This window comes from Dermacentor albipictus, chromosome 3 (genome assembly GCF_038994185.2).
Source record: "Dermacentor albipictus isolate Rhodes 1998 colony chromosome 3, USDA_Dalb.pri_finalv2, whole genome shotgun sequence".
Lineage (NCBI taxonomy): Eukaryota > Metazoa > Arthropoda > Arachnida > Ixodida > Ixodidae > Dermacentor > Dermacentor albipictus.
This window is the reverse complement of record NC_091823.1, coordinates 13,501,227-13,517,380: the sequence shown is the minus strand read 5'-3', so window position 1 is coordinate 13,517,380 and position 16,154 is coordinate 13,501,227. Positions and strand designations below refer to the sequence as shown.

General features: G+C 43.0%; 1 protein-coding gene across 1 annotated transcript in view; it reads left to right on the top strand.

Moving 5' to 3' along the window:
• Positions 1-14,402, top strand: part of Cand1 (Cullin-associated and neddylation-dissociated 1) — a 108,953-nt gene extending 94,551 nt beyond the window's left edge. Inside the window, exons 26-29 of the mRNA XM_065428039.2 lie at positions 1,146-1,217; positions 1,292-1,463; positions 10,159-10,305; positions 13,921-14,402. Coding sequence (XP_065284111.2) covers positions 1,146-1,217; positions 1,292-1,463; positions 10,159-10,305; positions 13,921-14,054 — 525 coding nt within the window. The 3' untranslated portion in view covers positions 14,055-14,402. The remainder of the gene's footprint in view (positions 1-1,145; positions 1,218-1,291; positions 1,464-10,158; positions 10,306-13,920) is intronic.
• Positions 14,403-16,154: the final 1,752 nt, after the last annotated feature.

Sequence of the window (16,154 nt, the reverse complement as noted above, 5' to 3'; positions counted from 1 at the left end):
TCTATTGAAGCAACAGTTCAAAATAACTGCTGTTGCCTTGAATAATTCTCAGTCGTGTGCCACTGTGAGTGATGTCACAGCATGGTGAACTACATAGGTGCACTTGTACGATTGACGTTAACTCTCGGGCTGGGAACCCATGAGAAGAGTGCAGGGCACTTGGTTTGAAATTTCGGCTGCTTCCACAGCACATAACAATGTAATACTCTGTAGGCACGATTGTTAGCACACATTGTATGCACTGCGCTTGTGACTTCGAAAGGGCCAGAAATAATGCAGAAGCATCTCCTTGCTGGAATTCTCATAGCCCCGTGTTGGTTTGGGTCCCTCATGAAACAGTCAAATCACATTTCACTTGTGTTGTTGAGTGTAGCTTGGTATCCTTGTCGCTGGGCCAGTATCATGGGAGATGAGCAGAGATGTAAAAGAGAAAGTGTAATCATGCTAAATTTTGTTTCGTAAGCATCATTAGCATTTTTGTAGAAACAGAAATCGGAAAGTGGATTGCTCTCACGATACAAACACAGATTTCAGCCAGAAAGCACTGCAAGGGCAGAACATAAGTTTCTGGGACTGCGTTGGCAAATAGTACCTCTGTGCAAGTGTCACAAAGACTACCCTACTTCTTTCTTTTCAGATTCTGTAACAAGCTTTTAATCTGGCTTCTTTAATTGTGCTTATGCACCATAGTGTCTTGATTACATCAGGTCAAGAGATTTTTTTTCCATCAGTAATATGCAAATATAGTTATCTGGTGGGGGACACCTTGATGCGGCAGTCTTGTTACGTGCAAGCAAATGAGTGGCTGTTTACAGCAGATTATGGTTTTTTAAAGAAAGTAAGTTTGGGCATCTTGGCATTCCATATTAGGCCCTTAGCTCACAAAGCACTTAGTCTACGTCTGTCTACATAGTGCCTTTGTCTTTTGTGTGCTAAAGGTTTATATGTTGTGGTTCTTGATATTGCCTTTGCATTGTTCTTTTTCTGGTAGAACACACAGTTTTATACTGCAAGTGACTTAGTTCAAGGCTGTGTAGAGGGATTGAAGTAAAAATGTAGCACTTAAGGTGTAGTTTCATGAAGAGGGACCCCCTATTCATACCATGCATTTTCATGTGTTCCCTACCTTTGTGTTTTTCTTCCAGAACGAACTTATTCGCGAGGTTGAGATGGGGCCATTCAAGCACACTGTCGATGATGGACTGGACATTCGCAAGGTAATGTGTGGAGGGAGCACTGCTTCAGTATACATATCGTATTGCTCATCACTTTTGTGCTCTTATTGGTGCAGGCAGCATACGAATGCATGTACACGTTGCTGGACACATGTCTGGAGCAGTTGGATGTCTTCGAGTTCCTGAACCACGTAGAGGAAGGTCTGAAGGATCACTACGACATCAAAATGCTTACTTACCTGATGCTGGTGCGCCTGTCCACCCTTTGCCCTGCTGCCATTCTGCAAAGTAAGGCCTTGCTTCCTTCTGTCTGTTTTCTTGGCAAAGTTTTTTAGCAATAGTCTTCCTTGTATTTATTCATGGTGGGGCCTCAACCTAGAACCTCTTACTTGGCCCCAGTGAGTGAAAGCAAGGTGCTGCCTTTTCTGAGCAAGGTGGTGCACTTCACTGTTACTCTTCAGTGATTTCTATGACGAGGAGTTGCTTGAGAAACACATTGTCACTCTAGTGTGTTTGAGTAGGACAGAGAGAACATGGAACATAAAAGATAAGGCTTAGCAACTTTTATAATCGTGGTACAGACCTTGATATAATGAAGTTGGTAAAATTAACAATTTGATTTGTTGCATTGAAATTTTGTTCTATTCAAATTAGTTCTTTTGTTTAAGAGGTACATTCATCAATGAACTTGTCTTAAATAGAAAGGGCCACAATATTTTCCGAATTAATGGGTAGTCGGAAAAAGCAAATCTGAATAAGAAAGAAATTAATTTTGTTTAATTTAGGATTTGGTGACGAAAGGTAGATGAAAAATGGGGTTTTATGCCATGTCGACGATATCTTCACATTGGCGGTAGGTACGAAGAGAAACCAGCCATGCTTTCGTATACACTCCACCCTTGTGGCTGATACTGTCGCCCGCAGTGGGACAACGCTATCATGAAGAGCATCGTTAACAAGGAGCAAATGCTTTGACTGCCTCTCACTTCAGTGCATCTCCAAATTCTAGATAATGTAACCTCGAGATAATGCAACCATTACTAAACATGCGAGAAGACAGTGCACATGAAGCCACACCATCTGGGCATGCCCATATTTTGCACACGTGGCAGATTACCTTTTAAATCGCACTGTGTGTGCTGCCCATGCACTTGCAGCATGCTGTGCTAGAAAAGAAGACCTGTGCCAACCTGTCTCCCCCCATTTCAGCCGCATTAAAATGGGCGCGTGAGGCACAATAGCATATTGTCGCACTTGGACTTTAACCAAAACTTGGCACCCTCCGCTTTTGTGTTTTTGTGGCACGTGATTTAGACATGTGTTCCCAAGCAGCCGCTTTCAATTAAGGGGGGACGTGGCAATTAAAACTTTTTTATTTATAGGAATAAATGGGTGAACTTTGGCATGCAGGTGTTATTTGTTATGCTGATATCATAACTGAATTTAGTATTGTGCTACCTATTATAGTTTTCGAGTTTGAACAATCGATAGCCTCTAATGGTCATCCCCAAATTAATTAATTACACATAAGTTCGCCGAGATTTTCACATCCACATGTTCACAAAGGCCCATTCTGTGCAATAAAGCTATGCCTTTATTTTTGAAATGCTGCAATGAGCGTAAAAATATTTTTTTATCTTTCCTATGCATATTGTCTTACTAACAACTTATACAAAAACGCATTATAAATTTTTCTATTAGGTGCAGTTATAAATGGACAGCTTTATTGCACTTATAAATGTTTCAGGATCGAAGTGTAAAAGACAATGATTTTGTCTTCATTTGTTGTGAAGTGGCACTGGGATTACTGCAAGCAACAGCACAAAAAATGAAAGCTGAGAAAACGGAGCTGAAAGTTTCATTTGTTGTAAACATATAAATCTTTACTTTGGGCACCTAAAACTCGCCTGGGATGTACAGTGGAACCCCGTTCATATGTTTTTCACCGGACCGGTGAAAAAAAACTTAACAGCCGGGAAAACGCAACAGTGAGGAAAGCTCCGAAAATGAATGAAAAAAGTGCAGCTTCAACTATAGACAATTAATTTCACTGAGTGCGCTGAGGACCTAAAAGAAGTCCAGAATGGTGGGTTGCCGTTTCTTTCGCTCGCTAGAAATCATGTTTCTCTAGCCTGGAAGGCCGCATTGCTGTCAGCGTCGCTGTGAGGTGCGACGTACCTGCGGAGGAGGTCCAGAGCCGCGACGACTTCTCCAAAGCTAGGATTTGGCAACTCCCCGGCATCACGTGTCTCGTGCTCCTTGTCGTCACCGCGCCACGGCAATGGCAACGGACGAAGGAATATTCGCAGGAAATTTTGCCTTCTTTGGCGTAATCATGCTAACGTGCTAACGATTGTTTAGTATTGCTGCAGAGTGCGCGTGTCCGAGCAGCCCAGTTGCGCGCGGCGTGGTTTCGCGAGGTAAACGAGAGGAGAGATGGCCCGATAGGCGGAGCAACGCCATGAGCAACGGCAACTTCCGGCTTCACTTTAGCTTCACTAAGAGTGACGTCAGAGCCTCTCCCGAGTTTCCTTCCTCCGCGAGTCGACCCGTCCAAAAACCATGTGGTGACCGTAATCACAGTGATGATAGTGAAAGCATTTTTCACGAATGGCCACTTAGTGGTGGCCTCTCGAACTGGCGTGCGGCTTCTTGCAGCCAGTTCTATAACCAAGCCCGGCCAAGCGCGGCCAAAACTTGTCAAAAACCAAAATGGCAGCTGGAGTGCATTGCCTACTTTAGCCCAGGCGGGTTCGGGGTGCTAAGTTGCGACGTATCATGCGGGAACGTTTTCACAGCTACTATATAACAGCGGGGTTCCTTATACATTGGATCCTATGGAAGCTATGCCGGGACCGAATGAAAATGACGTAACAGCCGGGAAAACGCAGCAGTGAGGAACGCAACAGCGGGGTTCTGCTGTAGTCCTTTGCCTGTGAGGACACATTTTCTTTACATTTTGATGTAGTTTTTCGCTTTCTTGCAGTAGTTTCGTGCACCCTAGTTCCCTTTTTGATCATCGTGCGTCCATCCGTCATGCAGATGTAGATGACAGCGCATTCAAAACACCCGCTCTTGTCTCTCGTTGCGCAACCTCTTAATAGTGAGAGCTGGAGCTGAAAGCAGCAGTGGAATATTTGACGCGAAAACTTCTGCTCGGTCATGACCACACGCGTACACACAGTCACCATCGCTCGCGGGCGCACCTTCACCATAGCCCACGGTCCCGTCGTCAGCAACACACATGAGCGTGCTTTTCTGGTCACCCATGCGCGCTGGTCGTGCCTCGTCAACAGGCTCGGCATCCGCTTCTACGAGTAGTTTTCTCCCTCTTTTCCACGCTTCTTGCGGTCGTCCATACGCGTGGGCCATTAGGAACTTGATTCCTTTGGGGCTCATCACAGAAAATGTGCGTAAGCTGCCATGATCGTCAGTCACGTTGATCGGAACGCACAGCTCGCTGCTGCACAAATGCGCGTGCGAGTGGTTCGCCAGCAATGCAAAACAACAGCCCTGTGCCCCACGTGACTACTGCGGCGAGTTGCAATGAGGCATTTGCCTTTTTTCCGCTTGTTTGCTGGTTTATTCTTCAGTGGAGAAATACGTAACTGGCTATCTTTAGCTCCAATCTCTCCTCTTTATGGTGATACCAAGATCGCAGCACTGTGTCAACCGATAGCCGACCGATACGCGATGCAACGGGGCCTTCTGAAGCCAGATTTTTTTTCACAATTTTTCATGACGGCATTCTAGGAAAGTGCTGTTTTCTCGATTTCTACCGCATATTCTGTTATAATATTTCACAAAAGGTCCATGGGTAGTGAAAAAATATAGATTAGAAAATTGAAAATTTTGACAGTTTTGACTACTTTAATTGCTGTGTCCCTCCTTAACTCTTTCCCTTCTGTGCCCATTGGGCACTGTTATCCCGCTATCGATGGTTTGAATTGCCGCTTTCAAGACCTTCTGCACTGCTCACAGACATACTGCGCCATCGGAGGTGAAGGAGAAGAACTATATTTTTGTTGTCTAAGCTGTTCACATTTTTTCTTTCCATGTGGTAATTTTTGAACATGCTCGGAAGTTTCGAAATCATCAAAGGCATGAAGCAATAATGGCCGCCTCTGGGAGTGGCGCGCGCTTTGAAAGATCACAAATCTCGTGATTACACTAATCTTCGTGGAAAGCTACTTTGGTTTGGTACTGAGGCTACATGAAAATACCAAGCAAAACAAACAGCTGGACAACAGGCTTTATGTATTCGGAAATGCTCACGTCCCAGAAGACATGGCCAATGTGCTACAAAAGGGACCTAAATATGGACGAGCTAAGAAGTTCAGTGCATGACTTGGCAGCAATGAACCGTTCCATGGCAGGAAAAGCATATGCAAAACAGCATGAAAGGTGTTTGCTTCAGGGTGCTGATTGCCTGCATAAGTTTGCTGATTAACGCCGTTTTTCTCTTCTGTCTGTCACTTAGAATCTTTCTTTACTGTCCTTTTTTTTTTGCGCTACAGTAATTAATCGTTCAGCAAACTTTGCCTTCACAGAATGTAAATTTATTTACCCAAATGTCCATTGTCATCTGTGAGGAAATAAATGTAATGCACAAAATCCAACACAAGGACGTAGTAAGAGACTCAGACCAGTGTTAAAGATTTTGGGTAAAAGCCAAGATACCACTGCCCGGGAGCTGATGGAAGCATTCTGTATATCTCTAAGAGGCAAAGATTGCGTAAGTGACACATAAATTTCACTAATAGATATTGAGAAGTGTTTTTTGTGCGGCTTGCTATAATGTCTGCTTCTGACAGTGTGATCACATGGTTTCGTGCATGTGCGATTAAGTGCATATACAGTGGGCTCTCTTTCAACGGAACCTCAAGACCAGCAATATTGCTTCCGTTTATCAGGAGTTCTATTTAGTGAGAGACGAGGCTGAATACAATTCCATGAATACAAAACTAACCAACCATGAGGATGGTGTTCCATTTAGGAGGCAGTTTCGCTTAAGCGATTTCCGTTTATCTAGATTCCACTGTATTGACGAGCAATGAAGAATAAAGTTAGTTGAAAGTTAGCGCTGATCTGTGTCTCTTACTATGGCCATGTGTTGAATTTTGTGCATTACATATGAACTAACTCGCCCAACAACAAGTTTTATTGAATCCGTTGTCATCACTCTCATACAGTACTTGAGGAAGGCTGTCTATGAAAAACCACAACATGTCGTCCTCCGTACGGTCTATAGTGCATTTGATATTCCGTATTTATCAACCGACTTTGCAACGATTGCAAACAGGATGGTGACCCATGCCTAGACTAACCACTTCGCTAGTTCGTCCTGTAGGGCAGTATAGTTCTCTGGGGCGCTAAGAACATGCGACGTCACTTTTTGGCCCTAACTTAATATTAGGCTTGTGCAAATGTTTGATATTTTCTAATATGCGATCAAATATTATGCTATTCAGTTTTTGCTTCGACTCAAATTTCAGCATTCGAATTTGGAAACAAATGAATATTCATGTTTTTCCGCGATAAGCCCTATTGCAACACTGCAAAAAGATCTGCGTGAATAACCGCAGTAATAACTGCATGCAACGTCGAAATCTTTGTAATGACTCTCCATTCACAGATGCTCTAATAGTCCACATCATATTTTCGGCCAGTGACTTTGTTCCCCACCTTTTCGGTGCACTGATGGAAGGAAATGTCCTAAAGGGGGTTCCATGGCAGTATGGGTCATGCTGAAGTGAAACTGCACCTTCAGGCGAAATTTGTACTGCCACAAAGCCACACCTGAAGTCGAAATTCGAAAAAAAATTATCATTGAAATCGGGGTACGGGTTATACTCCGATTTTGCTCTTAAAATTTTACAAATTTTGGATTGTGTTACACATGCAAAATTATGGTAAACATTAAAACGTATGATAGACAGCTTCGGTTTTGGTGATCAATTTGCATCGCATAGCTCATTGCCAAGACAAGTGACATTCATTTAGTACAGCCACCTTCCGATTTTGGCACCTGCTTGATTATTCAAACATATTATTGAAACATCTTCACAGCTGCCATACAGCTTTTGAGAAGTTGTATGGCCGCTGCAAATAAATTTGCATTGACACGGCACTGAAGCACAAATTTGGTGGCTAACATCCAGCTAAACAGCGCTAATTAGGCCTAAGAGCCAAAGCAGGTGTAGTCATGGATGGCAAACCGTCGTGGGAACTATGCTGTTAATCAATGATTGGGCCGCAAATCATGCATGCGGGCGAGACCAAGGACCTCAAAAGTGGCGAGTGTGCCTGCAAAGCTAGTCTGTGCATTTAACAAACAGGATGGGTCAAGCTCTTGTGTAGACTGAAAGCATCAAGCTAATTTCCATAGCACAGCGTAAGCTGTGATTGTTATGCAATCAAGGCCACACTTTACAGTAGTACAACAGCACACAGCAGCCAAACACGAAACGCTTTGCCACCTCGGTTACAACAAAACATTAGTGTAGATTGAGGTACAATAGTAAGCAAGTGCCTGGAAACGAATTGTCTGTGCTGCTGTAATTGTAAGAAATATTGAACTTGCATTCTTGCGTGATAATATCTGAATAGCATAATTTTGAAGGTAAACTGACTCCAGAGATGAACCTGTTTCCTTCTTGGCAAGAACAAACTTTTTAAAAAATTTGTCAGCATCTGGTATTTAAGTGTCAAGGTTTTGTACAAATCCCACAACTATTCGAACAATGCTTTGAAGTCATTCAAGAAAAATTACTATTCGCTATGACTTCTCTTAGAACCAAAAAATTGATATTCGCATAAGCCTAACAGCTAATATACGCAATTACTTATTGTATGAATGTGCTTGCATAATCAGACTTGTTGTCATTGTTGTCATCCTATGCGAGTTCTGTCCCCATTCATAGCTCTTGTCATGGCAGTGGTGATGACAATGGCTAGGCTGGCCCTGACAGTAGTTTGTTATGAATGCCGCCAGTGTGGATTGCACAGCCCTGGCAACTTTGAGACAAGTTTTCTTAGAAAGAAAGGAATACCAAAGAATTGAATAACTACTGTAATAATTCAATGTGAGCTACCATTCTTGCTTTAAGATCTTGTGGCATGCCGAAGAAAGGCAGTTTCAATGGGAGATGATGCGTGTTCAATACATTCAATGTATCTTAAAGGGACTGACAACAAATTTTTGTGGTACCCACTTTTTTTTTAGTGCAATGGAAAGCTTACCGGTCAGAGTGTCCGATTGGGAAGTGCTAACGTGGAAAACGCCGTGGGACATTTTTTTATCAGAATTTTGCGATCTGCAGTGAGGATGTAGTCATTCACTGGAAGCACAATGAAAACGGTGATAGGTGAGCCCGATAGATATTATAAGCCAGCGTTAGTGGGAGGCAGACGTCGAGTGTGGCTGTGCTGTAACAAAGCGTGATTTTGTTTATAAAGTTGATGTTCCTGTGATTCATGTTGTCGGAGTTAAAATGATTTCTGCAATAATAGATACGTGTTTTTGTGCTTTCCTGCCCACCTGCTTGGTATTTGACCAGTCAAAACGAAACCAGTCGGATTGAAAACGAAACGACACCTTTACACGTGATACGGGATTCAGTGTGTTGTCGTCATGGTTGCCATAGTCATGCATGCATTTTTGATTTCCAAAGCATAGAAGTATACACAAGTGTCTAATAATGTGCCAACTGCAATTTTAATGAATAATTATGACGGACTTAATAACAGTCAACTTATCTACAGTAATGTCATAGAATACATCCGAAGTACCAAGATTTCACCTCCACGTCTTGCCACTTCTGGTTTTTGAAACTTTCTTTGCCAATTTAACATTATAATTCTTACCTAAATCGTGAACAGCGTGCTAGATTCTACCACTATAAATCATGGTCATTTTGTTTGTCGGTCCCTTTAAGGGCCACGAATACTGATGTGGCTGCTTTTGTAGTCGCTACTGTATTCACGATTGGGGTCGGGTGCATGCGTGCTGACCAGCCAGGTTCAAGTTATCCGGTGAAGGACAATTTCAGGATCAAAATATAAAAGTTTGAGCGCATGGGCATCCGCCAGGACCTTTGGTCAGCATAGAATTATTCGGGAAATTGAATTAACCAAAGTCAAATTAACTCTTTATTGATGAGTGTAGCCTACAGGCAACATACCAGAAAAATTTTTTTCTTGCAGAGTTTCAGTATTGATACGAAGTTTCTTGTTAAATGTCTTCAACCAACGCTGAATGAAAGAAAGAGACGTCATTTGTTGGTTTAGAGCAGGAACGTTGGACGAGGAAAAAGAAATTTGGCACGCAACTCACTATCTTTTGAGAGCAATGTCAGAGGAGACAGGCTGATGCAAGATATCCAGCTGCAGTGGTGTCGGATATGTGATGTAATGGAAATGAAACATACACCTGTGGTTCGCATGTGATGAGAGCTATATGTAAAAATTTAAAACGAAGCCTTAGGTAGCTTGGAGTGAAGCCCACTTCTAGTTTTCTGCCTGGGGTTTTCCCCCTATTTCTGGAAATATTTCCGCAAAATATTTGTTTTTGTTGATTATGCTCATTCTTTATGTGCTTTGCCCGTTTAGATCAAAAATAAAAAATTTTTTGTAGGTATTTATGTGTCTTGTCCTTAAAGGGGTAACGGAACTCTACTGTATTGCAATTTGACTTCATGAGTACTCTCGGACGTCACAGGAGTGTGTGGGCGTAATGTGGACACCACAATATGCCTACTGCCGCACTCTGTCCTGATTTGTCGTCACATTTTAAGCATTAACAGCCAAAAATAAAATAATTGCCTATACCTACTATTGTTAGCTGGCTTTGAACAACAGTGTGAAGCAGTTTAGTTTTTAGGTTGCTCGTGAATGTGCTGAATTAGATGAATATGTACTGCATTAATTGGGAGGGCATATGCGATGTGTACATATTATTATTTGTTGCTTTTTCCTGTTGCAGGGCTGGAACGCCTGGTGGAACCACTTAAAACCACCTGTGGAAGCAAGATAAAAGCTAACTCAGTTAAGCAGGAATTCGAAAAGCAAGATGAGCTGAAGCGTGCGGCCATGCGAGCATTCACTGCTCTGCTAGCTATTCCAGATGCAGGTGAGACTTCCCTTTGTTGCCCCCCCCCCCTCCCCCACGTTTTAATATTGATCTTTGTTGCCCTAACATACCTTTATTTTGAAAAACTGGTGTCATTTTTGAAGCACTGACCACATGGTACCTCATTTTTCCCCCCGGGTGTCATTGATGATATCCTCACTCTCAGTATTTCAAGATGCAGAGTGGGGGAGGTATTAATCTGCAAAGGCACAGCCACGGTAGCGGCAAACCTGCCATGGCAGTGAATCAGCCTTTGGAGCCGTACTATGCCTGCTGTGCAAGAGGTGTGCAAAGTAGACGGCAACTCGGCCGGTGCACTGCCCGCCACACAACCGACAGACCAATCAACGATTGTGAAGCTGCATGCCGTCCTCTCCAGCGCGCCTCTGCCACCAGTGACACATTGACCACAGCTTCTATTCCAGGCAAAATAATTTCCGCTAGGTAAAGTGATGCGTAAATTGTACATTTTATAAAAAGCGAAGTCCACGGTCAAGCATTAAGCGCCAACAAGAGTTCTGGTGCTTGTCAAGCTCAGCTGCGGTGAACGCCGACGGCGCATGCCTGGCTCTGTTGTGCTCCGCAGTTCAACTGCTACCACCGCAAATATCAGCATATTTTCTTATTTGTGTGAAATTATTGTGAAAAGTGACAACAGCTGTAACAAAATATTGCGTCTTGTGAGCTTCAATGATTAATTCCAAAGTGCTGTCAGCTTTAGTTTGACGTTAGCCGTTAGCTATTCGGCCGCCCTCAAATGGACAACGTCATGCGGTGAGAGAGAGAGAGAAAACTTTATTAAATTCCTTAGCTGGGGTCAAGGGATGCAAGTTGCCGTGCTGCTTATATGGATGGGCCTAAATCAGTTTATTATTATTATTACATCATAGGTTAATTACAACATATAAAATGCACAAACGAGGGTCCCAAAGTACAAGAATGCAATGGGACTCGGTGAAGATTACACGTAAATAATACATGGTTTAGCAGCAGTGCGGACAGTAGAACAGATATATCAAGTAAGAAATAACAGTAAGCATAATGGAATAGAAAACATACAAATGCATGAAAGCAAAAAACGAAGAAATTTAGAAGTAAGTACAGTATATAAAAATGCAAATCTAATACAACAAACAAGCATGAACATAAAAAATTTAACATACAGTCTTTTAGTGTACTCTTGAATGAAATTAAGGGCGGACCCAGGTCTTTGGGACCAAAAATTGGCCCAAAATTTGAATTTTCAATTTTTAATTTCCGCATTCCTGACGCTTTCCGCGCATGTCTCCGAAATTTTGTTACAACATACCGCATAGTTTTTCCATTATCATTCGAAAACTGCCGTTTCTGGCTTTCTTTATTCGTCGGTCAGCAACGTTGCGGTGCTGTGGTCATGAGAAAAACAACAGCTGAAAAAATTCGCTGCGCATGCTTCTATTGGCCAGTTTGAGCATGTGACCAAGCTCGTGAGTGATGATTGGTTCCAAGAACCACGAGCCCTCAAATGACGAAAACATCCGCCATTTTGTTTTAGTCTTGCGGTTGCGACGCTGGATATGCTGGAGGTCCGACAAAGCTTTGTTCCATGAATGGTTATGGGCGGAAACGTGCAAGATGCAGTAAACTTCAGAAAGCGATTCCGTCGTCCCAGTCTGTACAGGATATCCAGCAGCTCACCACTGAAGTCGTACTGCTGCCGAAAGTCGATGCCTCAACTGCTCTGCCAGATCGCACATTTCCACAAGCCGGTTACATTTGCATAAGAATTGAAGACGGCTGTTGTAGCTGAAGAGGAAGTAGATAATGCATAACTGCCAACCCTCCTGATTCGCACGGGAGACTCCCGATTTTTTGCTGAACTTTCCGATTGAACAATCACTGTCTTATATCTCCCGAAAAGTTGTCTCTGTTCATGCAATAATGGTTTTTCCGAAACCGGCACCGTGGAATCAGCAGCCACATCGGAATCGTCAGCGTCAACAACAACGATTGCACTAGTGCCATCGGTATCATCGACTAAGCAGCCGACTATGGTGCCTAGTAAGCCGACCAAAAACAGAGCCAATGTAGCTTTTGCATTTCATGTATGCTTTCCTCCATGGTGCATTGTTGCTGCCGTTTGTGTGTATAATTAATGTTGGCTAGGCCGTGTATGCAGTGCACCATGTAAAGTTAGAAACCTCGTGTGCTTGATGCCATGGTGCTATCAATGCCCAAGAAAAGGTATTTTCAGAAGTTTTTGCGATCTTACACTTTTGAATTTCCGTGCTTTTTGACATCAAGGAAAGGAGAACATTTTGCATTTTGTACAACGTGTGGATGCAATGTCAGCGTGCTTCACGGTGGCAAAGCCATCTTCAAACTGCATGTTTTTACGGTGAAGCATCAAAGCTATGTTCACACCAATGAGCAGCAAGAAAACATAGTGAACATTCTCCGGAACAACTACAACAACATACGTGTGGAGTGCCTGTTTACGGGATTCGTCGCCGAACACAACCTGCCCTTTAGTGTCAGCGACCACGTTGGGCCTCGCCTATGGAAAATGTTTCCGAAAGGCAAAGCGTTATGGATGTGGATGCAACTCTGAAACGCAAATCTGAAAAATGTGGAGGTGGCAAACTTGAAATTTATTTCACAGGCATTGCTTTCGAGTCTTTTTTTCTTTATTCAGAGTTTCCCTCAGCTGCTGCCCCGAGATTACAATGAATCTCCTGAAGACGCTTTAGATGCTCTCGAAGCTGAGTTTGCCACTCTACAGGCGTCAAACACTCTAAGACCTCAAAAACAAAAAGCATGCTGACATGAATAAAAGAACTGCAAGTAGCAATAATAATTTCTAGCATGGTCTTGTATTTCTTTTAATGTTACTGACTGGGTGGAGGTGGTGATTGGCACTTACCCTACTGGCTTCAAGCTCTATCCACTCAGTATGCGCTGAAATGGACAGTTCACTTACGGTAGCCGTCCACTTTCGCATGCTGCTACAGATGGTACTAGTTACTGTCCTACTGACGAAGACGTAATCATCGTCATCAACGTATTGCAGTGGATCATTATAATACAGCATAGAATCAGCGTGGTCCACTGTATTGGCTGTGCTTAAGACGCTGTATTGCTGCATCATACTTTCTGGCGCGTTAAAAGGACATCGCTGCAAGAAGTGTGCGTGTGGGTTTTGAATGCGTGATGTGCGGTTTCGTTCAAGACTCTTCAAGAGCTTCAAAGGGACAGGAATCTCAAGCAGTAATGGACGGCATAGAGGACCACCAGCTTTCAGAGAACGCCGATAAAACAAGCCCGTCAAACTATAGGGCAGTGGAAGCGACGAGGACTGAATTAAAGTGTTCATAGGCAGTCTGAGCGCAGTTTGAGGCTTCAGTGAGTAGCCATAAGCTCACGTAAGGCCTGCGCCATGCATGAAACGTTATAAGGAAGTGTGGACCTTATGTGGTTAAATGGGGTATCTCGGCAATGTAATGTCTGGTGAGTATTTGTGTCACTGTAGAATATGTCGCATTTCCACTTTGCAGGATCACTGCATAGTGCTGGTGCTGTTTGTGCTCTTGCATTGTGAGCTTGCTCTTTTTGGTGCCGCTTCTGTTTGCATTCCAGACAAAAACCCACTGCTGAATGAGTTCCTTTCCCACATCAAGTCTACACCAGATCTGCAGGCACTATATGAAAGCATACAGAAGGACACCAGTGCAAATGTCACGGACTCTGCAAATGTGATGGACATCAGCTGAAAAGCCCAAATGGCATCCGGGACTGCTGGTGCAGCGCACTCATGCCACCGACCTTGTTCTTAGTGCGCACGCCTGAGCTGTGCACTCTGGATGAATAAGGCAGCTGGCATGCGGGCGGGTGTGTACCAGGTGTCATGGCTTTGTGTTGCCAAAAGTATAGTGGAGAAGGCAAGGGAGCCAAGTTGTTGCCTTGTTGACTGTTGTGAAGACTGAAGAAAAAGTGCGCACCCCCCCCCCCCCCCCTGCCAATTTACACATGACCCTGGACAGCCTCTGTTTACACATTTTTTTTTAATACATGCGTAATAGGGCTGCTGGTGTGAATCATACCATTTGTCTCATCCTGAATGTGTTTGTGTTTCTTCAAAACAACAACAAAAAAGAAAAGCTGCTCACAAGTGGTGCAAGAAAAGAAAGACGGTGTCAATTTACAACTGGAGTACTAGTTATTTTGCATGTTTCAAAATATATGTAATTAATCTTGAATATATCGAACTCAAAGGGGATTGCAAAAATTTTCACTATATCGATAATTTGAAATATACCTACTAAAGCTTATCTCAAAACTGTACATATCTAACACATGCCAAATTGACCGGTTTCTTTCTACAAGCCTGTGTTGAATGCACAAGGTCTGCTCGTGCATTTAGCGCATTTTTATTCAAAATAAAATAGAAATGTATGCAGCGTGGAAGAAAACCAGCCTGTATGGATATGCACTGTGATGGCATCAGTGCATTTGTACAGTGAATTGTGCTTGAATGTGCCCGGCTGCGTGCCTATTGCATTATGCCATTATAACAGCTGATCGTCATACATTGGCAATACGTTGACCAGCCAGATGCTGTTAAAATTTGAAAGTGGCTTGCACGCTTTCTCGTGGAATGTGCGTATCGGACTGGGAGGCCTTTTGCGCTTTTGAAGCAGCATCTGGACCCTTTCTGGTAATGAACGTTTGCAAGTAGTATGCTTCACTGCATAGCAGTTCTTTCTGTCATCGATAAGCTTCAGCGCATTACATTTCTATGTTGCAGTGGAGCTAACTAAAGTAAATCTGTCATTATGGGCCGCAAATAACCTTGCAGCATGAGCCGTCCATATTTTGTGACATGGGCCTTCCTAATTTTTTCTTCATGTCATGTACTGCCCTTCAGATTAGTGTCTTGTTTAACAGCAACTGCCAAAACAGTGCGATTTTATTGGTATGTATACTTATGATCACGCGAGAAATTATTGCATTGCATTAGCAGAAGCATACTTGTAGTGGTGTGGCGTGGCACAGTGCTCAATATATTGAATGTGGCAGTGAACCGGATATATGCGTAATATAGTGCTATACTTTTGCATGGGATTTCTAAGGGGATGTTTGCATTGTTGGATATAACCATTAATTCCATATGTCCAAGTTTTCTGTATCCAAGATAGACTGTAATGATAGGGCCCTGTTGGTGCCACTTGACTTGATTGCACGGCTTAGATGACACACAAGGATGCTGTCAAGTATGACATAGAGCGCAAGGTTTCTGTCAGTTTGGTTTTTGTGTGTTGGCGTGCTTGTAAGTGTACATATAGGTGTAGAAATGTGTAAAATAGAGAAGGAACGAAGGTGACCTAGCAAAATCAATGTAGGAACATATTGAGCCTGATGTCTGCAAGGTGGCCAACTACAACCATGTTGAAAAGGGCGACAAAATTAGCGGCTTAATCTTTTGTTTCCGCCCCCCATTCAACATGGTTATGGTTTAGTGGCGGAGCTGCGCACATGGACAAACTTTATGCATTTGAAAATGATCAAAAGGTTAAACATCCTGCAGTGTAGAAGGTTTTTAAACTTAGCGTACTAATGTAAAGATTTAGATTGCTTTATCTCTGAAATTCTGGATTTGCAACTCGTTGCACCAGTGAGGATGTGGGGGTGCATTGCTAGAGGGGCATCAACTAAAAAGCAAAAGTTACATTTAAGACTGCTGGCTTCGGGGTCTGTCAGTCAAGAACTTTATTGAGGTCCTGAGGGGTTTAAGCTGTTGGAGATAAATTTTTTTATGGCATTTGCCACTGGGTGAACAGGAGCATAAAAAAGTGCTAAAAAAATCTGTTCAT